General features: G+C 39.8%; 3 protein-coding genes and 1 long non-coding RNA gene across 4 annotated transcripts; 3 read left to right on the top strand and 1 right to left on the bottom strand.

Annotated features, from left to right (window-relative positions):
- The first annotated feature begins 377 nt into the window (after positions 1–377).
- On the top strand, positions 378–1,237 carry LOC5510419. Its single transcript, XM_048721761.1, has 2 exons — positions 378–771; positions 870–1,237. Exons 1-2 carry the CDS (start codon positions 409–411, stop codon positions 1,188–1,190), a joined length of 684 nt encoding a protein of 227 aa, XP_048577718.1. The 5' UTR covers positions 378–408; the 3' UTR covers positions 1,191–1,237.
- Positions 1,238–2,538: 1,301 nt separating this feature from the next.
- On the top strand, positions 2,539–4,102 carry LOC116617159. Its single transcript, XM_032379602.2, has 2 exons — positions 2,539–2,642; positions 2,711–4,102. The coding sequence occupies exon 2, from the start codon at positions 3,125–3,127 to the stop codon at positions 3,731–3,733; it is 609 nt and encodes a 202-aa protein (XP_032235493.1). The 5' UTR covers positions 2,539–2,642; positions 2,711–3,124; the 3' UTR covers positions 3,734–4,102.
- Positions 4,103–5,244: 1,142 nt separating this feature from the next.
- LOC5510411 (MORC family CW-type zinc finger protein 4) lies at positions 5,245–20,095 on the bottom strand. The gene is made up of 22 exons (XM_048721760.1): positions 19,952–20,095; positions 19,807–19,879; positions 19,584–19,716; positions 19,488–19,506; positions 19,127–19,325; positions 18,085–18,374; positions 17,382–17,510; positions 16,696–16,812; positions 16,237–16,334; positions 15,073–15,114; positions 14,228–14,293; positions 13,252–13,467; positions 13,091–13,127; positions 12,913–12,989; positions 12,410–12,464; positions 11,953–11,994; positions 11,092–11,506; positions 9,469–9,647; positions 8,302–8,502; positions 7,339–7,578; positions 6,463–6,581; positions 5,245–5,920 (listed from the first exon to the last, which is right to left on the bottom strand). The coding sequence occupies exons 1-22, from the start codon at positions 20,000–20,002 to the stop codon at positions 5,530–5,532; spliced, it is 3,189 nt and encodes a 1,062-aa protein (XP_048577717.1). The 5' UTR covers positions 20,003–20,095; the 3' UTR covers positions 5,245–5,529.
- LOC125559837 lies at positions 6,577–16,892 on the top strand. Its single transcript, XR_007306529.1, has 2 exons — positions 6,577–6,732; positions 16,630–16,892. It is a non-coding gene; the product is annotated as an uncharacterized LOC125559837 (long non-coding RNA).
- Positions 20,096–21,231: the final 1,136 nt, after the last annotated feature.

The raw sequence follows: 21,231 nt of genomic DNA, 5'->3' as shown, positions 1-21,231 counted from the left end.
TTTCCACTTTTTTGAAGTTGCCCAAAACTGTTCACGGAAACGTATGGTAAAGCAGGAACCTTAACCTCTTTGAATCGGCACCTTTCATGGAATATGGATATTTTCGCCGAATCACACAAAGTACTTTTAGGTTTCGACTGTACATTACTCCACCGGCCTTGTATAGTAAAAGCATGCTGAAACCACCGTATCACGGAAGGTTAGTTCATCCACAACAATTATTTACATCAATGATCTCCCTAACTGTCTTGTAAAATTCTTACCCACACATGTATGCTGACGATACTCATCTGACGTATGCCAGTAATAATGTGGGGAGCATAGAATCAAATTTGAATCAAGATCTCGCTAACGTCAGTGATTGGCTTAACCAACAAACTGACCCTTAATAAATCTAAAACTGAATTCATGCTGGTCGGCTCGCGCCAAAGACTAAGTACCTTTGAGAACTCTCCTCGTTTAGTTCTCAATAATTCCCTAATTAAGGAAGTCCCTAATACAAAATCTCTAGGAGTCTGCGTCGATCAGCACCTCTCCTGGAACGCGCACATTACTAATATTTCCAAAAAAATTGCTTCTGGAATCGGCGCAATCAAGAGATGTCGCCCATTTGTTCCACTCGAAACACTAAGGTACGCTTTTAACGCAATTGTTCAACCCCATTTTGATTACTGCGATGTAGTATGGGGAAATTGTTATAGTACCCTTGCCACAAAACTCCAGAAGCTACAAAACCGTGCCGCGCGAATTCTGACTTTTTCCAGTTTCGATGCCGACGCTTTCCCTGCTAGCAGAGGCCTCTTTTCTCTGTATTTCGCGAACGCTAGACCAGCGAAATGCAGAGAAAAGAGGCCTCTGCTAGCAGGGAGGCCGACGCTCACCCGCTCATCGAGAGCCTAGGCTGGTCGAAGCCTGTTGATCGACGCAGGGCCCATATGGCTACTATGGTGTACAAATCTCTTAACGGCCTAGCCCCGGATTACCTTCAATCTAAATTCGAACACCATGTAAGCCACTACCAAATAAAAGATTCTGTAAACAAACTCTCTGTTCCGCAACCCCGCACCAATTATCTAAAGAACAGTTTCCATTATAGTGGTGCAGTTTTGTTGAACAGCCTTCCTCCATACCTACGTCAAGCAGAATCTCTTAACAGCTTTAAGTCCGGCTGTGGAAATTTCTTTTTATAATAACACGGCATTCATGGAAAACAGGCAATCATTGTAATATTATAGTTTAGATTATATAGTGTATATAGAGTGTTTTTAAGCCCTGATTGTTTTACCTTGTATAAAATAAAGTTACAAATTACATAACATAAGTAATAAATGGCCATTAAGCCAAACCTTTGTTTATTTTAAATTTTAGCGATCTTGCAAATCTATTTGAAATGTAGCGGGAATGAAGCATGGAGCATTTCACTACAGTGGAACTTGGATTTTACGATAACCTCCATTTTACAATGGCTTTCCTTTCTCCCGGTGGAAATAAGGGAAATGTATAAGAAATTACCTCGATCTAACGATATTGGATACAACGATATTCTCGGCATTACTAAAAAGAGGAATCGGTGGAACCGATGGAACCGGCGGAATCAGTATATTTCGTTTAGTTATAGGGGTAGGGATGTCATACTAAGATCACCATTTATTTCTTTTCTAATATGCACAAAACGCAAGGCGATTAAACATTCCGTTGTGAAATGCTAAGACAACATCACTAAGCGCAAATATGCTACGTTATTTCACGCATATTTGACATTCTGTTATATGTTCCTGAATTTCGGATTAGTAAAAAAACCCTTGTTTAGGCGCGTCTTGTTAGAGGTAACACATGCAAGCGTTCGTAGGTTTAGCGTTCCGATTTCCGTTGAAAGTTGCGGAAGAAAGAAAAACCAAAAAAAAAAAATCCTTGTTTAGAAGCGCGTCTTGTTAGTAGCGTTGTTCATAGTGTCCTGTTAGAGATAACGCTAAATATCATACTGTAATACTGCAAGCGAACAGAGGGCACGATTGTAGATGGAATTTGTTACTAACGATTTATCCACTTCTTTATATGTACATGTGCTGAATGAATACAATCTAAATCCAATCTGAAATTATTTTAAGTGATCTTAAAGTACTTTGAAGATTTCAAAGCAATTCAAAGTTTAAGATCTGACCCCCACACACTTGGGATATCCGGAAATATTATGCAATCATAGCCTAGCCAAGGTCAATCGAAACTTTAGATTAGTTTAGTCTTTGTTTATCGAGGGTAGCATATTTAACCGAATATACAGTTTTCTAACAAATATGGCCCTCGGTTAGTAAGCACTGTCACTGGGGGTGGTCACTGCCAGAGGGTTTAATGCGTCCCCAGTGGTTCTTTTACGTCTCTTCGCTTCAGGTTAGTGTTGTGCAGCTTGAAGAGACGGGACCTCCGGTTTAGTGTCCTTATCCGAGGAGACTGGAAACACGGGAGAAAAACTTCAACTCACTTGTGACACAAATTCGAATCAAGGCAGGAACCCGGAAAAAATCCCCAGTTTGAGCCATGTGGCTACCGACGCGCGGTATACCTGTGGTAATTATATCGGTGTCACATGACTAAACAAGTTTGTACAAGTCAGAAAGTCAGAGTTTGTAATGGCCGACAGCTTGGTGAGTTTTTCATTTTCTCGATTCTTATGTCGTTTGTTATTCGCACTTATAGCTGTAATTTATTGTAGAAAACCGCTAGAAAGCTACATTGTAGAAGGAGCTGCCAGGTTCCGGAAGTTAATAAGTGTGTTATTCAAGCATCGGAATAAATCGTTGTGTTTATAATCGGTTGTCGTCGTGGTTTATGAGCCCCATCGCCTCGCGGGCCTGCGCGAGGAGGTGACAGTTTTCAAGCTATAGAGTCAAGTTGTCAAGCTAGTCTGAGGATTTGGAGCTAGTTCGACGAGAAGGAAGTATTTACGGTGATACAGAAGGATTTGTGGCGTGATTTGTGGCCATAACATAGTGATAATGGTACAAATTTTACGAAGGCAGATAAGGAGCTAAAGCAAGCCCTCGAAGAATGGGATCTCGAGAGGATCAACAGGTTTTGTATCCAAAGGCGGATTAAGTGGAGCTTTATCCCACCTGCGGCAAGCCACATGGGTGGTGCATGGGAAAGGATGGTACAGACTACCAAGCGTGTGTTGAAGTCGCTGTTGAATGAACAAATAGTTTCCGATGAGGTGCTTCTCACGGTAATGGCGGAGACCGTGAACATCATCAATAGCAGACCACTGACACGTAACAGTGATGATATCGAGGATGAGATGCCCCTAACTCCCAACCATTTGCTTCACTTGAGACCAACGCCTAGTGTGCCACCAGGCGTATTTGGAAAGGAAGATATGTATTGTAGGCGAGCCTGGAGACAAGCCCAATATCTGAGCAACAGATTTTGGCGTCGGTGGACAAGTGAATATCTCCCAACGCTGATGGAGAGAACGAAGTGGACTACTGTCAGAGAAAACCTCAAGGAAGGTGATGTAGTTCTTTTGGCTGATGAGAACTTTCGGAGAGGCGAATGGCCACTTGCACGTGTGATGGAAGTCCTACCAAGTAGTGATGGCCGTGTGCGCAGCGCCATGGTGAAGACGGTATCTACTGTCGCGACGCGAGCGAAAAGACGGAGGCGAGGAGATGTTCAAGTGAGCAGCACTATACTTACGCGACCGGTGACGCGTCTCTGTAAATTGGAGATGGATAACTAGAGAGTGAACTGCGTAATGTAAAGTAACGGAGATATCGTCGGTTGCCGCTTGATTAAGTGTAAATAAAAACTTTCAGGTAGTTTATATTTAGGGGCCGGTGTGGCTACCGACGCGCGGTATACCTGTGGTAATTATATCGGTGTCACATGACTAAACAAGTTTGTACAAGTCAGAAAGTCAGAGTTTGTAATGGCCGACAGCTTGGTGAGTTTTTCATTTTCTCGATTCTTATGTCGTTTGTTATTCGCACTTATAGCTGTAATTTATTGTAGAAAACCGCTAGAAAGCTACATTGTAGAAGGAGCTGCCAGGTTCCGGAAGTTAATAAGTGTGTTATTCAAGCATCGGAATAAATCGTTGTGTTTATAATCGGTTGTCGTCGTGGTTTATGAGCCCCATCGCCTCGCGGGCCTGCGCGAGGAGGTGACAAGCCAGGATTAGAACCTGGGCCACAGCGGTGAGAGGCCGACGCGCTAACACACTAGGCCACCCGTGCTTCCACTGTTATGAAAATAGGGCAGGGACAGAGCCAACAAATGGCATGAAATTTTCCAATTCTCAATATATAAGCTCAACATTCCGCATACAAGGAGTTCCTCCGACCAAAAGCTTTATTCCAAATTTTAAAGACATTTAGAAAATATGAAATTTAGATATTAGCGAGCAAAGTCGGCTTAATTTCTGATCAGAGCCCGACTTCTCCCTAAAAACGAGGAGAATCATACTTTGAACATTTGAAAATTGCACTTCAAGCCTCACATCTCGAAGACGAATCCATACGAAAAAAAACACTTTTTGATATGTTGGTTTACATAACATAAGAAACTTCTATGCAAAAATTCAAGCTTACCGAAGTTAACCAGACCATATTTTGGGAAAACTTGTCATTTTTTTTTGCTCTGTCTCTGACAGGAATTTGCGCGCCTCTCGGTCAATGTATTTTAAGGCTCCCATGATGCAGTGCAGGCAGAAAAGAGTTTAAAATGGCAACAGCCTTGGGGTGGAGCGTTAATGATTATCGTGGTCTGTTTCTAATACATTTATTGTTATTTTGGAATAGTCTCGAATTGAACGCCTTTATGTATCCAACTTGTGCTTCATGATCCAACTATTCGATGTCTGATATGAGACACCCTAAAAGAAAGCGGAATGGGAAAAATCCTCCTCCGCAGGCGTGAAAACCCCTAAAAGATAGCAGAATCGGAAAAATCGGAAAACACCCCCTAAGAGATAGCAGTTGGTGAGAATTTTATACCCTAAAAGATAGGTCGAGCGCCCCCGTCTCCTTTTCTGGAGAGTCCCCCACCCAGGCTCCGGTGCCAACGAAACTCACAGAAATACCGAAAAAGCAAAACTCTCTCTCTCTAAAAAAAGAGCCGTGAAAAAAGATCAATCATATGTAAAAAAATATGTTAATTTCCCGTCAGATAACAAATTGTTGGGCATGCTAGGCATGTGTATACATAGTCTGAATTAAAAACACCAACATAGTCTGAATTAAAAACACCAACTATTAAAAAAAGACTTTACTGGCATCCGAGACGTTCTGACCGGGTTTCCTGTTGTGTGATGTTAAAAGTGACGTCACAGGAGACAGTTTTTGTTGGAGAACTCGTCCCAACCAACATCAACGAATTTTGCTGTTTTTCAGAATCAAATAAGGTACACCCAATTCTTATTCCTTCTTTATATTTTTTACTCTAGTCGTCTCTTCTCTCGCACAAAATATACGTATTGAAGTTAGTGTATCTCATTTTCTCTTTGTTTTCCACAAAATTTTCCGCAAAATGTCATCGTCAAGATTCCCCATTTTCCTCGTTCTGCTGCTGTTCGAGAATTTTCTCGATCAGTTCATCAATGGTCGTGGTATGTTCAATCATTTCCTTGCTAAAGCTGTCCAAATCATTGCATAAATATTGCAAAAGTGTATACGCATTCCTTCGAAGTCTGAACAGCGCTTTACTCCGCGTGCAAACCGCTTTCAACAGATCTTCATCGTTCATGTCGCTTATTTCTTTCACTATGGCCTTATCTAGCCCGTTCGCCAGCTCGCTTGGGATGGTTCTGGGCTTGGGAGGCGAGGGTGGATCGATCACAATGACGTCGTTGTCTTGGTTTGGCCTGACTTTTTTCTCAGGCGGTTGGGTCGGCGTTGAAGTGTCGGTCAGCGGTCGCTTTACTCCATCCCTTCAATCAAACCACACATATAGTTAAACATAGAAGAATGCTTTGGACTCTTGTGTAAAAAAAGTGAAGGGGAAAAATAAGGTATTCCCCGGTGTAGAAACCGTGGAATACCTTTAAAAAAATTCTCAGGACACCTGTATTCAGCTCTTGTCTTTATCATGATTCGTTTTATGATGAAAAGTGTAGAAGCCTGCTCTTAAGGCCTAACAGCATTGGCTGGATCACCTGATTGTTCTTGTGAATTTCCCGTTCTATTTTTTGGTGTCCCATTGTTTTGAGGCTGTGGTGCATCAATTCAATGTGGTGAATAGCTTCTACATGACCCTCTATTATTTGTTCTGCGAATCATGATGGAAACATCCAGAAATATTATTTCCAGTATTGGCGTTTTCACCAAAATATTTTCATGTAGGTCTTTGACGTGACGGGCGCAGCATTCCTGTGTTTATTTTGGCTTCCACTTGACACTCAAAAATCACGTGAGGATTGCAAATAGTCACGTGATCATTGCAAGTCGCTTATTCTCTGCAGGCCGATCTCACCTGGTCGCGTCTGCAGGCTCGTCTTTCACCAAGACGGTGACGTTAGGCGAGGAAGCAATGACCTGAGCGTTCGCCAGGGACTGGACGACATCATGGACTCCTATGGGCTTGGTCGTCGCCTTTAAAACGAAACAAAAAAATGAGTAAGATGTTCCACTTAGCGCTAAGTGGCATCAGAGAAGCCATAACTAAAATCAGACCCACAGGCGACTCAAGGTTTAGAAATTCAAAACCCAAACGAATCGAAAGCTTAGACGATAGGGCCCCGAGGTAAGCTTGGCAAGCGCAGGAGAAATATACGAGGGTGGGACTCATAGCTTCCCAATGACTCCGAAAGACATACGGGCGGCATAAATTTTCTATTTCAGTTTAAGTAAGGAAAGCGTTGCCTTTAGAAGGCGAATTAGTTCAAGCAGGTTTTGGTGATGCAAGGCCGATTGAAATACAGTTCAGAATTCCAAAATGTTTATCTTATTCAATGGTTACGTGAGGAACTTTGGTTTGTTCTCCTTATTTAATAATTACCTGAGTAACTATTGTCTGTTCTTCTTATTCAATGATTACTTGGGTAACATTGGTTTGTTCTCCTTATTTAATGATTACTTGGGTAACATTGGTTTGTTCTTCTTATTTAATGATTACCTGGGTAACATTGGTTTGTTCTCCTTTTTTAATGATTACCTGGGTAACATTGGTTTGTTCTCCTTATTTAATGATTACTTGGGTAACATTGGTTTGTTTCCCTTATTTAATGATTACCTGGGTAACATTGGTTTGTTCTCCTTATTTTATGATTACCTGGGTAACATTGGTTTGTTTCCCTTATTTAATGATTACCTGGGTAACATTGGTTTGTTTCCCTTATTTAATGACTACCTGAGTAACATGAGTCTGTGCCCCAGTTGCAGAAGTCGCTGCAACTGACTTTGGTGAGATCTTGACAAACTGTGATGGCGTAGTTTGAGGTCCGGGAGAGGTTAAAGGCGTGGCTGTATTGGGCGATAACGGGGTGGATGGGGTAGCGGGTAGGGTCGCTGCACCATCAGGTGGTGATGCACCTGATGGAGCTATGTAACAATATCTGTCGTTCACTGTCACTGCTTCACGTTTCAGAGGCTGAGAAAAAGAAAAAAAAAGTGTGAGAAACAATTTTCTATCAGCTGATTCAGGGAACATTTTGTCAAAAACTTAAGGTGTAGCCACACTTTTGTGCAAGGGATTTTAACCTTTCAAGAACACATCCAATTCCAAGCGTGGTACTGAACTGAACTGGCTTGAATAGCGCTGTATCTGTGTGTCCTTTAAATTTGGAGTTCAGATTTCCTACATGGACTTAACTACAAGGGCTGGAATGATATAAACAAAATGCCCTATGATAGTGGTGGTACCAGGGAGAAAAGAAAAAGAAAAAGAAAAAAGAAAACGATTACAATAACTATTTGGGAACACCATATGTATAACACACATATGTTTCAAATAATCAATCTCTTTTCTCTCTCCCGTCACGCTCTCTGTTCCTCTAAATACATTGATTAGTTGCTGCAGAATAGAGGCATTTCAAAAGGGCAGACATATCCGGGCCAGTCAAGCACACAATAACAGTTACGATAAGCACACATAGACCGTTTCGCCTGACATGGTGGTTTAACAACGAGCCAAGTAGCATAGTCAAGAAAATTTTTGAGATGGTATGTTTGACACCATTTAAAACTTGTGTTGATTCATTTCTGTGATTCCACCACGCCTATGCAGACCACCGACTTTTTCTACAGCTAGTCTTTGGTCTGTCTGGGCATACTATACAATGTAGCAAAGTCATAACGACACAGGTTTCCCTACCTGACTTGGGGGTTCAACAACAGCAGATACAGGAGAAGTTGAGTTTTCTGTAACATGTTTGTTGACCTCTCGGAGAGACTCCAGCGGCTTGTACGAGACTGGTGTCCCTGACATGAGTGTGGTGGGCGTGACTGGGGGGGTGGACCCTGTCATCTGCAATGTCCTTCCAACAGCCCCATTTATCATACTTCCTGCAGGCACCTACGAAAAATTACACACAATAAGTTTATATGAAATGGTATTATTGTGTTACACAGCCTGTATGCACCCACAACAAATTACACAAAGCAAATTAATATGAGATAGTTTTATTTGTCTTACACTTCCTGCATGCACCTGCAATCAGGGCCGTAGCAGGAGGTGCGGAACTGTGGGCATGTGCCCTCCCCCCAATATTTCATCAAAAAAGGGAGTGACCAGTAGGGGCATGGCCAGCGACGTAGCCAGGATTTTTAACAGGAGGGGGCCCAAAAGGCCCTTTCAAGGCAGTTTCTCCTGTATTTTAGATGTCTCATACATTTTCTGTATTTTTGGCTGCTAGAGGGGGGGGGGGGGGGGGGGGTGGCGGGGGCCCCTTGGCCACCCTCTGGCAATGCCCCTCGTGGCTGTGCCCCCCAATATTTTCTTAATGTTTCTGTATTGTGCCCCCCCCACAAAAATCGTACGTGGCCTGGCAATAATAGCTCTGGCAATAAATTACACACAATAACTTTATGAGATTGTATTATAGCATTACACTGCACACGTACACATAAAACAAAGTAGGTGCAGTGCATTTATTTAAGATGTCGTTAAAGTGTGACCAACAGCACCATTTATTCTACTGGTCTGGATGCAACTACAACAATTACAATGACTTTTTAAATGGCATTTAAGGGTGACTCAATGGCAATGTTTATTCCACTGCCTTTGTGCACCTATGGCAAATTAGATTCAAGATAATTATGGTGTTATAGGGAGGCCAACTATTATGGCCACTCAGATAGCCAGATAAGGATGGAAAAATCAAAGTTTTGAATGACGAAACAATTCATAACTAGTTAACTAGTGAAACTCATGCCAATCAGATATTCCGTTTCTCACATGCATTTTGGATTACTTCTTGAAACTGTTGCAACAGTAGTAGAATCTTTTAAGAAAATCATTTCAAATTACATAAACACAAACCTGTGTATTAGGTTGTGGAGAGGTAAGCATGACTTTTGTTGTCGTGGTCTGCGGCTGGCTGCCAGACACCGCAACTATCTTGGGCATCATAGCTGCTGATTGTAGATTGGAGACCTGGCCAGGCAGCAGCTGGACTTTGGTCACAACATGGGACTGTGGTGCAATTGCAGTTTTGGGACCTAAGAAAAAAAAAATACAAACTTTAACACTAAAAAAATAAATAAATAAAATTTAGAAATCACCTGCCTTGCTTCAAGGATGCTGAATTAAGAGAGCGGTTTACAACATATCCAAGATTAAGGCATAGAAAGTTGCCTCCAGCCTGCTTGCACTCGTTTGGTAGTGTTTTTATCACACAAAAAGCTGCCATTTTGGGTTTGGAGCAAAATTATAAACGAGAGGGCAAGGCTGTATTTTTCTTTTGCGATAAAAACACCAGCAAACGGCTGCATGCAGGCTAAGGTGCCCCTAGACTTTCTCAAAGTCCACTGGCCAGCTTTTTAGAAATTGGCTTCTGCTGTACAACGGACTTCGAACGGAGTTCGCTTCACGCCAATTTTTTTCGCTGCAAAAATATGCAAATTAAAATCGAAATGGTGCAAACGGAACAAGTCGTCCTCTCCGCGTGCCTGATTTTTTTTACTGATTATTGAAACAAATACCCATTAGATTTAGGAAAAATCAAAGAGGGCGACTTTTTTGAAGAACTAAATGTTTTCCCCTTCGACAAAAGAATAATCTACCTACAACTTGTTTTGCTCTTTAAGGCAATGAACAATATGACCCCATGCTATATCAGAGATATGTTCGTTAAGTGTAGTGATGTACATAACAAGAACACTAAAAATGCAGCAAACCACAACTTCCAAAGGCTAGGACTACTTTAGCAAAAAAACAGCTTTAAGTTTGTAGCAGCTAAAAGGTGGAATACATTGCCACTAGAAATCAAAGAAGCTAAGTCAATCACCGCCTTCTCCGCAAAACTAAGAGAATATATCATAACACTGTAAATAAGTTTATAAATCAGCAAAGGATTGTTACTGTAAATAGTTTCGTCAAAGATTTTGCTGTAAACAGTATTTGTAAATAGCTTTTATTTATTTTGTTTCTGTTGAGGGTCATGCGTACATTATCATTGTGATATTAAGTGAATCCCTCATTAAAAAAAGGCATCTTTGGGCAAGTCTGGTGGCACTCTGTCAGGCCACAGAACATAGCTTTGGAATGAGATTGCTTTTGTGGGTGTTAGGGAAAGGGGGGTGAAGTATCAAAGAACCTGGGAAAAAATTGCTATCAACAGAAAAAAACAGCAAACCCAACTCAAGTCCTCACTAGAAATGAAGCCTATAACCTTATACTTGAACATACAGGGCAAGGCTGCATTACGTCAAGAGCTCTGTGAAAATATCTCATCATGTTCAACTTTCTTCCGACTACTATATAATAGTAGTAGAAGTATAATAGTAGTAATAGAATACTTCACCATTGTTATGTATCTCTCTACTAGTCCACACACTTCCAAATCTTACCTCACACAGTTAGATATTAAACACTGATAAATTAAGAAGAGTATTTTAAAAGGTAAAATAAAATAAAAACAGGTAGAGGAAGAGGGCTAGATACCTGATTGAACAATCTGGGCAACTTGCATTCCCTGTTTTGCAGCCAAAGAGTGTGACACTGGTGTGACACCACTTTGGACAATATTGATGACCTTTCCTGATGGGGTAACAGCTCTCACAACTCCAGAACTGGTTGCCACCTGGCTCCCACTACTGGTAACAATCCGCACTGGAACACCTTGTCTTGTGACAAAGCTAGGAGACCCAGTTGTAGCAGATGTGCTGGGTAATACTCTAAGAGCTGTCGACAATGTTACAAGATTTGTAACCGCAGGGGCTATTTTCATGGGCGTGTTTGCGGGGGAAGTGTTGGTCGAGACTGGAGTGACGATGATCTCCTTGTTGCTGGCTTGCTGGACAATGTACTTTTTTGCAGGTGTGTTGGAAGAGGTTATTGAGATTGGGGCTGGAGCAAGCTATATGAAGAGGAGAAAACAAGTTACTAATGCATGTCTTTTACTATGTAGCAGTACCGGAGACCTATCCATGACCTAAACTTGCAGGAAAGTAGCTGGGATGGACACTGCCTTACCTCCAGTTTAAGATATTTCCGTTGATATCTTTGCTTGAACACCTTTTCAGGAAATCCTTACCGAGATCCACTTATATTAACTAAATAGACTACTATATACTTGACACAAAGCCAACCAAACTTAGAGCCTGATCTTAAAATTTCATAGCAGCTTTGTTTCTGCTGAGATACAAGCCATAAGACATGATACTCAAAATCCCCCCTACTTGCCTATGGGTGACTTTTTGTACCTTAAGCTTATAGTGAAGTATGTTCTGGCAAGAGGTACATGCTGATCTCAAATGTTAAATCAACAATAACTAATATGTATGTGCCTTTAAAGGACTTTACCTTCAATTGTAGCTTTTGTGGGCTCTGAACTTCAGTTTTGACCTGTTTTTGATTAAACCAGTGAATAAATCAGTAAAGGAATAAGTACACAAAAGACTAATGCTAAAAACTCTAGCGAAACCACCGTTAGATGCAGAAAACAAACTAATTCAACCTTCCTGGTTCCACTCTGACTTTTTGATATAAACATACATTTTCTGGAGGCTAAACTTGCAATAATGATCTCTTTAATACATTCTGAAAACGACCAGACATTTTGAAAACCCTACTGTTTTACAATTTAACATCCAGAGGAAAATAATGTCTTCTAAAAATATTTGTACTTTCATTGAGTTCTAAGGATAATGTAAAGGTATGTAGCTGGTATAAACCTTACTTCAACTCAAGCCAGGATTGAGTTTAGAGAGACAGTCCTCACAAGAAAACGCATTCTCATGCAATGTTGTAAGACTGTTACCTGTGAAAGTTGCTTTTTCTGTTGATTGCTTTTCTCTTCAACTATTTTTATTAGTCTGGGATATAAATAAGATAGAGCCGTTAGCCACATACAAGAACACCACTATGTGATCATTTGGTTGAACTTTGCATAATTCAGCAAGAAGTTAACTTAAAATAATCCGCTGAACACAAAGTGGGTAGTAATGAATAGTCTGGTGAGCGTGCATATAGTAACGCATCACTTGTTATACAGCTACAGTGCTACTTATTCTCATTGGTTGATTAGTGGGCACTATATCCCTGTACAACATGCTTAGAAATAACACAACACTTTGCAATGAATACTTTATGTTACTGTATAGTGCCCTTGCTTGCTTAGGTCATAGGTGAACGTTCACGTATTGGAACTTACAGTGGAGGTTTTTTCTAGGTTCATAACTTTATGTACATCTCGCACACAACAAAGAGGTATATAAGTAGACTAATGTAGACCCGATTCACACACAGTAATAATCCGGGTACCTGTTTAAGTCTTGTTCTTTCTTTTTAATTCTTTGTCTCTCCATCTCAAGCTCTCTTTCTTTTTCTGCCTTGGCTTCCTAGATGCACACAACAAGATTGGTTCATTTGAGGGGAGCCATAGCAAAAACAACACACTTTTTATTTTTATTGCGAGGTATCTAAAATTTCCTTTACTTACCCTCTCTTTTCTTTTTCTTTCCTCCCCCTCTTTTTCACTAAAATGAGATAAATATATAACTGAATGTGAATATACAGAATTTTAGCCAAAAATATAAAAGGCAGAAAAATCAAGAAATTTGTTAATCACTCAATATTATCATAGGGAAGATTATAACGTACAGCCTCTTCTTCTGTTTCTTGACATACGGCTTCACAATCTCTTCCTGTTCGTCTTCAAGCACTTCAGGGATGTCGCACGAATTCCATTCTGGTAGAGGGTGGTTCCTGCAGTACCATTTATCAGGTAGACTGTCTGCACTTATGTGATTAGGCAGCTTGCGCCACTTGAGGCACTTGGGGTTGTCGCACTGAACCCACAGTTGGTCAGGGGAGGCTCTAGGGAGAAGTCAAGGAAACAGTGTACTTCAATTAGCAGCTTCTTATGAAGCACCATTCTTAGGCTTCTGCCTCAATTTCATCTGGTAGGCATCCCCTACCAGAAAGTAGAAATATTTTATAAAATGGCCATAACGCCTTACAATGCCACAATGCCAAAGGGAGCACAAGTTTGCAGTTCATCGTCTTGCATTGTAGTACATTATGTACTATACATTAAATACTATACATTATTGTAGTACATTATTTTGTAGTACATTATATAAATTGATTACTTCCAACAGCTACTGTAGCTAAGGCTCATGCACTTTTATTGTGAATTTGTTAGAAATTGCAAAAAACATGAACAGTGAGCTCGGGTCCCCTGTGTTTGAATGCATAGACAATAAAGTTAAAAAGTCTCTAGAGATAACATGTGATTACTTCTTGTGTGTGTTTAAACATTTTACACACAGATTTCAAGTTTGAGTTATTTATACCGTAAAAACTGGAAATATGTATGGGATGCTTGTTCCAGCTATTAATAAGATATATTCAAACAGTCAACTAGAATTATACCAGTGTCTCTACAAGTCTTAGTGTCTGAATTCTGGTGTCGGATTTGTCAAAGAGCAATGAGCATTCCACACATATTTCAGATTCTCACAGTTTTACTGGTTTCACAGAAACCTATGCTCCCTTTAACTGGTGTTTGAAAACTTCTGTTATGGGCAAAAATCAAAACTGAACACCAGACACGCTGCCAAAAGTCTATACTCACTCAACTTCCTTTGGCTCAGGCAATACTATGTTAGTTGAATTTGTTTGTCGCCCTTTCTTCTCATTCCTTTACATATAAAACACATTGAGTTATTACAGCGTTTCATACAGTGATTGTCAAGCTACCGTACCACTCTCGAACATCTGCACACTGTTCGCAAAACTTACATAAAGACTTCAACAGCTATTAGACTGTGGGTGTGACTTAGTTAAATTGTTCATGTTTCTGTGCTAAACGAGGACATATAATTTTGGAAAAAATACATTGTGCAGATGCTTTCATAGCTACTGTACCTCTTGTTTATCTACCAAAAGAAACATGTTGAGGACAAAAATAGCAGAAACATGTACCCATGAGAAATGTTTCTTCAACATTGTCTTTTAAAAGCCAGGACTTAAGTGTCCTTAGTCCCGCAGGCACAATTGAATTGGAAAAAGTTGACTGTGTTCACCAGTTATTTGTAGATGGTCATCAGTTAAGTCAACTGAGTTGTTAGACAACCACCCACTAGGCAACTGTCCCAAGATGTTAAGCAACCACTTATTCTTATCGATTCTAGTTTTGGTGCTAAATTACATGATGTGATAGATCCTTTCTGCTGATTAAACACTTGCCATAAATGTCTATGAAAGATTTGCTTGGTTGCAAAACATAAAATTGACAATTGGGTTTTTGTGAAAAATAGATCCGTAAGTTTGTCTGATGTGCTTTCTCTTTACTTGACAAGGAAAGATTATCAGAAAACTGTATCAACTTGGAACGTTTGCCTACTAGACAATTGCCTAATGATGTGGCTGCCGAACACCAAGTCCTGTACAAATAATACCATCATATAAAAGCCTCACCAGTAATCATTCAACTTGTTTCCTAGAGCACTCATGGCTGACCTGTAAATAAGGAAACAGCTTGTGCTTGATTCCAGTTCTCTTACTTGTCGACAGGCATGTAACTAGGGGTGGGGAAAGATGGGCGTGCATTCCCTTGACCACAAACAAACAAAGAACTTTCTCCTATTCCTTATAAAAAAATCTCCAAATCTTCTTTCTTGATCTTTGAAAAGTTTGTTTTCTTCTTTGATTTTGACTTAATGTAGAGCTTCCTTTTAGCTCCTCCTCACATAATTAGAAATAAAGGATTCCAACATTTCTTAGGAATTTTCAAAATTTGAATATGATACACAAATTCTCATTGTAAAAGTTTGCCACTGCAACCTTCATCATGCTATAAAAACACCTCAGAAACAAAAAGAGCATTGGTAATATCGCAGTTATACTACTGCATGTAGATAAGTCAGATATGCAGGCCCGTAGCTACGGGGGTCAGGGGGTCTAGAAAAACCCTGCGCACACATACTCGACTGGAAGGTCTGCTAGGAGGAACTACCTAAGAGAAAATGGTCTACTTAATGAGGAAACAACCCCCCTGCTCAAAATCCTAGTTATGGGGCAGGGTATACCATATTCCATGTCATTACCCTGTAAGCTTTTGTATAGTCAAAGTCTTGCTTGTTGTGTGTTGGCTATGGGGCAGGGTATATAATACCATATTCCATGTCATTACCCACCTGTATCCTTTTGTATAGTCAAAGTCTTGCTTGTTGTGTGTTGGCTATTGGGCAGGGTATATAACGCCATATTCCATGTCATTACCCACATGTAAGCTTTTCTATAGTCAAAGTCTTGCTTGTTGTGTGTTGGCTATGGGACAGGGTATATAACACCGCATTCCATGTCATTACCCACATGTAGGCTTTTGTTTAGTCAAAGTCTTGCTTGTTGTGTGTTGGCTATGGGGCAGGGTATATAATACAATATTCAATGTCATTACCCACCTGTAAGCTTTTGTTCAGTCAAAGTCTTGCTTGTTGTGTGTTGGCTATGGGGCTGGGTATATAACACCGTATTCCATGTCATAACCCACCTGTAGGCTTTTGTATAGTCAAAGTCTTGCTTGTTGTGTGTTGGCTATGGGGCAGGGTATATAACACCATATTCCATGTCATTACCCACCTGTAAGCTGGTGTATAGTCAAAGTCTTGCTTGTTGTGTGTTGGCTGCAGCCAGTCACACTGAATAACACCAATAACGCCTACACCTTGGTTATTGGCCTGTAATAATAAAGTAATAATAATAATAATAATAATAATAATAATAATAATAATAAAAATAATAATAATAATAATAATAATAACTACATCATTATCATCAACAACAATAACAATAATAGTCAAGTTTGTGAAAAACATAAATAAAGAGTAAAAGTATATATGAGTATAGTATAATAAAGTAAATAGAATTGTAAATAAATAGTACATAAAAGTATAATAGCAAAAGTATGAAATCTTACAAAGGTATATTGGAACAACTGAAAAACTCAAATATTATTTATTTGTTTATTCCCAGATGACGAGAATTGATAGTAGTCAGAGCTACGAGCAGAGTGACGACATTGGCAGTTGATGTACATACCCTCAGTTGGTAACCCACACGGACATAGGGCTTAATTAGCCGGTTGTGGTGGTACATCATAATTCCATAGTGGTTTCTGTTCTGACTGAAGCCAAAGGTGATTTTGATTGGCTTGGTCTGAGGCAAAGGTCAAGGGTATAAAATGTTTAAATCACTAGTAAACCATCAGATCTAATAAATTGCTACCACGCAGGCTATTTTATGAAGTTATTTTTTATAGGGTTTTGTGTCATGTCTTGCTATCCAAACTGCCAATTAAATTGATAACATTACTACATCTGAAGGACGCAGTTAAGATGTGATAAAAAGAAGTTTAGTCTGACCAATGTCTCTTAAAATTTGAGGATTATATAGGTCAATTTTTCCCCTCAAATTTTGTCTGGGAAAGAAAACCATTTGATATATTTATATTTTTGGGGTGGGGGGGGGGGGGGGGGGGGGTGGGGATAGCTCCAAACATGTAATTATCAAATACTGCGACTATATACTGTGATGTTGTTTGTTCATCAATTCTTGAGAAAAAGTCCACTGTAAAGTAGAAAAAATTGCAATTGTAGAATAATGTCACTAGGTTGAGAGAGAGAGAGAGAGAGAGAGAGAGAGAGAGAGAGAGAGAGAGAGAGAGAGAGAGAGAGAGAGAGAGAGAGACCTCCATTTCTCTACAAGAAGGATATTGTGAAGGATACAACATGCTGTGGTCGGTACAGATCCACTTCAGTCTTACTGAGACTCTTTGCAATGACTGTGGTCCTGACTTTCTTTTTCCTCAGGATGATCTGCATTCTTGGTCGAAGATACAAGATAGAACAGTATGCCTAAAGGAAAGAGAAAGGGATTAAGATGGCAGCGGGTCCTGATACAAAGATACAAAACCAAACTAAACTTATTACTGCTACTTTAATTTGGCATATGGCAACAATGAAACACAAAAATACATGCTATCAAAAACCTTTCAGCTACGCAAAATTTTTAAAGGTCTTTTAATTATGAAATAATTAAATCATACACTTATATACGAGTATATTAGCAAAATGGTTTGTGTACAAGGCAGCGGGTCCTGATACAAAGATACAAATCCAAACTGAACTTATTACACTCCTACTGTTACTTTACTTTGGCATATGACAACAATGAAACACAAAAATACATGCTATAAAAAACCTTACAGCTACGCAAAATGGTTTGTGTACAAGGTTAATGTTACCACAGTTTTGAGTAATCTGGGAGCACACCCTCATAAATTCTGACAAAATACATTTCGGCTTCTGTCAGTCAAAAGCCTTGAGCTGTTCACATTGGCCTAAATCACCACATTGGCTAAACCACCTCACTGCAATCCAAAACTAAATCTAAAACCTCATTGACAGAAGTATGCATGACACCACTCACCCTAAGTGAGAAGTCAGACTCAGGAATATGGTTTTGACGTTCTTGACGCTTATACTTGGTCAGTTCAGCATCAACATCATCTGGAATACGTATGTCTGTAAAATCTGTCTTGAAATCAAACTCTGGTTTTCCATCCATATTTTTCCGAATATTGTAAATTATGATACGGGTTCCAGTAGAAGAAGAAGGAATTTCATCAAACTCGGCAAACAAAGCTTTTTCATCCTTGAATAAGGAATATGTGAAGATATCTTTCAAAGCTTTGTCACCATCCGCACGTTCATGCATTTGTTAGGAAAGTCAAGGGATGATATATCCAATATGTTATAAAAGTAAAACAAAGACAATTAAATATTTTAAAGTTTGCAGTTGGCTATTGCTACTTAAAGCCCACTGATCTGACTTGCGTGACGAGTGGTTTCGTAGGCTATGAAACCCTATGCAAATGAGATGTTCATCTCAGTAAGTGAATTAAATCCGCTTGAATCACGATGAATTTCAATCCATCCTATACCTAAAACAGCTCAGTTTAACAGTATCAAATGATAGTGGGAAAGTTGTATTTTGAGAAAGGATTCAAGTTGTGAATATTCAAAACAAAAACAAACCAACATTGTAACGCAAGTCGGACTTACGAACTTAAACCCAAGAATATTTTGTACTATTTCATTTGCAACATAACAGCAGGGGCGTAGCCAGGGGGCCGCCCCCCCCCCCCCCCCCCCCCCCTTTCAGCACTGATGCATGTCTTGTTCCCTCACAGGATGGGATATTTCGCATAATAATTCATGCAAATTTCACTCTGTTTCATTCATCCAAAGTGCGAGATGTAGCTTTGCAAAGAAGACATTCATTTGGATCAACATCATAAATGTTTGTAGCTACTAACAGATGAAAAAATTATTATCGAAAAACAACAGCGAGTAAATGGATTTTTATCGGCGGAAATTCCGCGCCAATTTCGATTCGATTTTTAGCGCGAAATAAATTACAACGAAGTCACGACCACAAACTTGCGCGAAATACTGCATAAAAAGGATATTTCCATTAGCATCCCAAGTGACAATTGGTACCAAGATGGTTGTGGCATGTATTTTATCCAGGTATGTTTGGGAAAGAAAGCCAACACTTTTTGTGTTTCCGTCACGAGTGAAGACGAGTGCGTCTTTCCCGAGTCGCATGGAGCCGGACTTGAAGCCGTTCCCGTAGTGTCCGACCGGTAAATGGTCATTAACAGCAACCTGATCATCGAAAAAGCGTAGAATCACAATAAGTAATGTCTAAAGTAGTAGAGGTTAGCACAAGAGTCGCTGTAATTTAAAAAACTGATTGTTTTTTATTAGCTGAGCATCCTACTAACGAGCGCGAACAAATTCAAAACAAACTCAAACACCAAGGCTTACCTTCTCACAATATCCAAAACTGCAATAAAAAACATAGGTTAGTTCAAATATTAATCTAGCATTGTCTTATGTTATTGTGGCTGTAAGTAAACGCACCTTAACATTTTGTGCAGTTTCAACGAATCCATTCCATTGCCATTGTCGGTGAATGTCAAACAGAATTCGTGCTCGTATTGGCAAACATCTATCCACAATTGACTCGCATTTACGTCCGGATCATAAGCATTATCTACAAAAGATCGTCAAAACAAGACCTCATCTCTACTGGATTTATGCTTCATGTCATCTAAAAGCTAATAATGAAGCTCGTTCTTCTTACCGATCAGTTCAGCTATAGCGCTAAACGGCCATGTATGACTTGTTGAATTCGTATGCAGATATTTTGGGTTCATCTAAAAAAATAAAAACAAAATGCAATGAACGAGATTTATTCGGCTCTAAGCGCAGAGATTCTATGCCTTTACCGTGCTATGTCTCACTCCTTGGTCACCGGGAATTAAGTTTATGTGGGACATTTTAAATTTGGTATGCCCGTATCCCCTAGAGAAAGTCACGCGGTCTCTACAGAGCGCGGTTTTCTTGCGGAGTGAATGCGCGATCAGAGTGTTCGAAATTTGCTGAAAATTTTTTAGGCGGAATTCGTCAGGTTGATGGGCACCTGTCGCATCTTGGCCAATCAAATCGCAGAATTTGGGTGATTGGCAGCTTTTCCTATCCAATGAGAGATCAATTAGATGTGCTCCAACCAATAAAATCCCTCTTAGAATATCTCATCAGCGAATTCGTCACGCCCCCTTTTGCGTGGCCAATCAGATTCGAGGAATTTACCCCCAGCAATGCTGTTTTGCTTTTGATAAAACCTCGCCGCCCCGTCTCTAGAAAGTAATAAATAGCTCAAGGGTTCTTGTTTGTTTCTTGCAATATGAAACCGTTTCAGTTTTAATATTAGATCCATATTTTATAACATAAATATGTTTTCGACAGAAAGCGAAGAAAATCCGATCATTATTACAGGAAAAGCGCCGCACTTTCGTTTTTGCCGAACTATATTTGGCATAAATGATGGCAAACTCTTTTCAAAATAACATTGCATGACACGACATTACGTGTTAGCCAATCAGCGCACTCTACGTGGGTGTGCTATGACAGCTAATAATGTGATTCGTTTGCAAGAGTCACATGTCATCGACGATGAAAACTCTAATATTCTTTTTCGCTCGTTTCCAAGCTACTTCGGGCAAAAAGGCCACAGCCACAGTCATTGACTATTGTAAGCTCAAAAAGTCCCCGGGGGCCTAGTCTTGTTCGTCTCCTCAAAGAGAGAAAGGTGGGAAGGGAAGGGCTTTTTAAGGGTATGCTTTTAATTTCTTTTTTCTCCCCTTATTGACAGAATCCTTGCCCCTACATAAGTGATCTTATGTTTCAGGTCGAGATTTCTTCCTTGGGGGCATGCAGACGGGCGGGTTTTCTTTTTCTTATCTTGTAATCTCAGTCAGGCTTCTCACGTGAAGAAAAAGGATTCATTCAATCAGAGGCAAGGGTTTCCCTGACAGAGCAAAAGATTGGCATGAAACTTTCCAATTCTCAATATATAAGCTCAAGATTCCGCATGACCAAAAGCTTAATTCCAAATTTTAAAGAAATTTAGAAGATATAAAAGTTATAGATATTAGCGGATTTCTGATCAGATTTCGACTTCTCCGTCAAAATGAGGAGAATTCATACTTTAAACATTTGAAAATTG

Source organism: Nematostella vectensis, chromosome 14 (genome assembly GCF_932526225.1).
Source record: "Nematostella vectensis chromosome 14, jaNemVect1.1, whole genome shotgun sequence".
In the NCBI taxonomy this organism is placed as follows: Eukaryota; Metazoa; Cnidaria; class Anthozoa; order Actiniaria; family Edwardsiidae; genus Nematostella; species Nematostella vectensis.
This window is presented reverse-complemented; position numbering and strand designations above follow the sequence as displayed.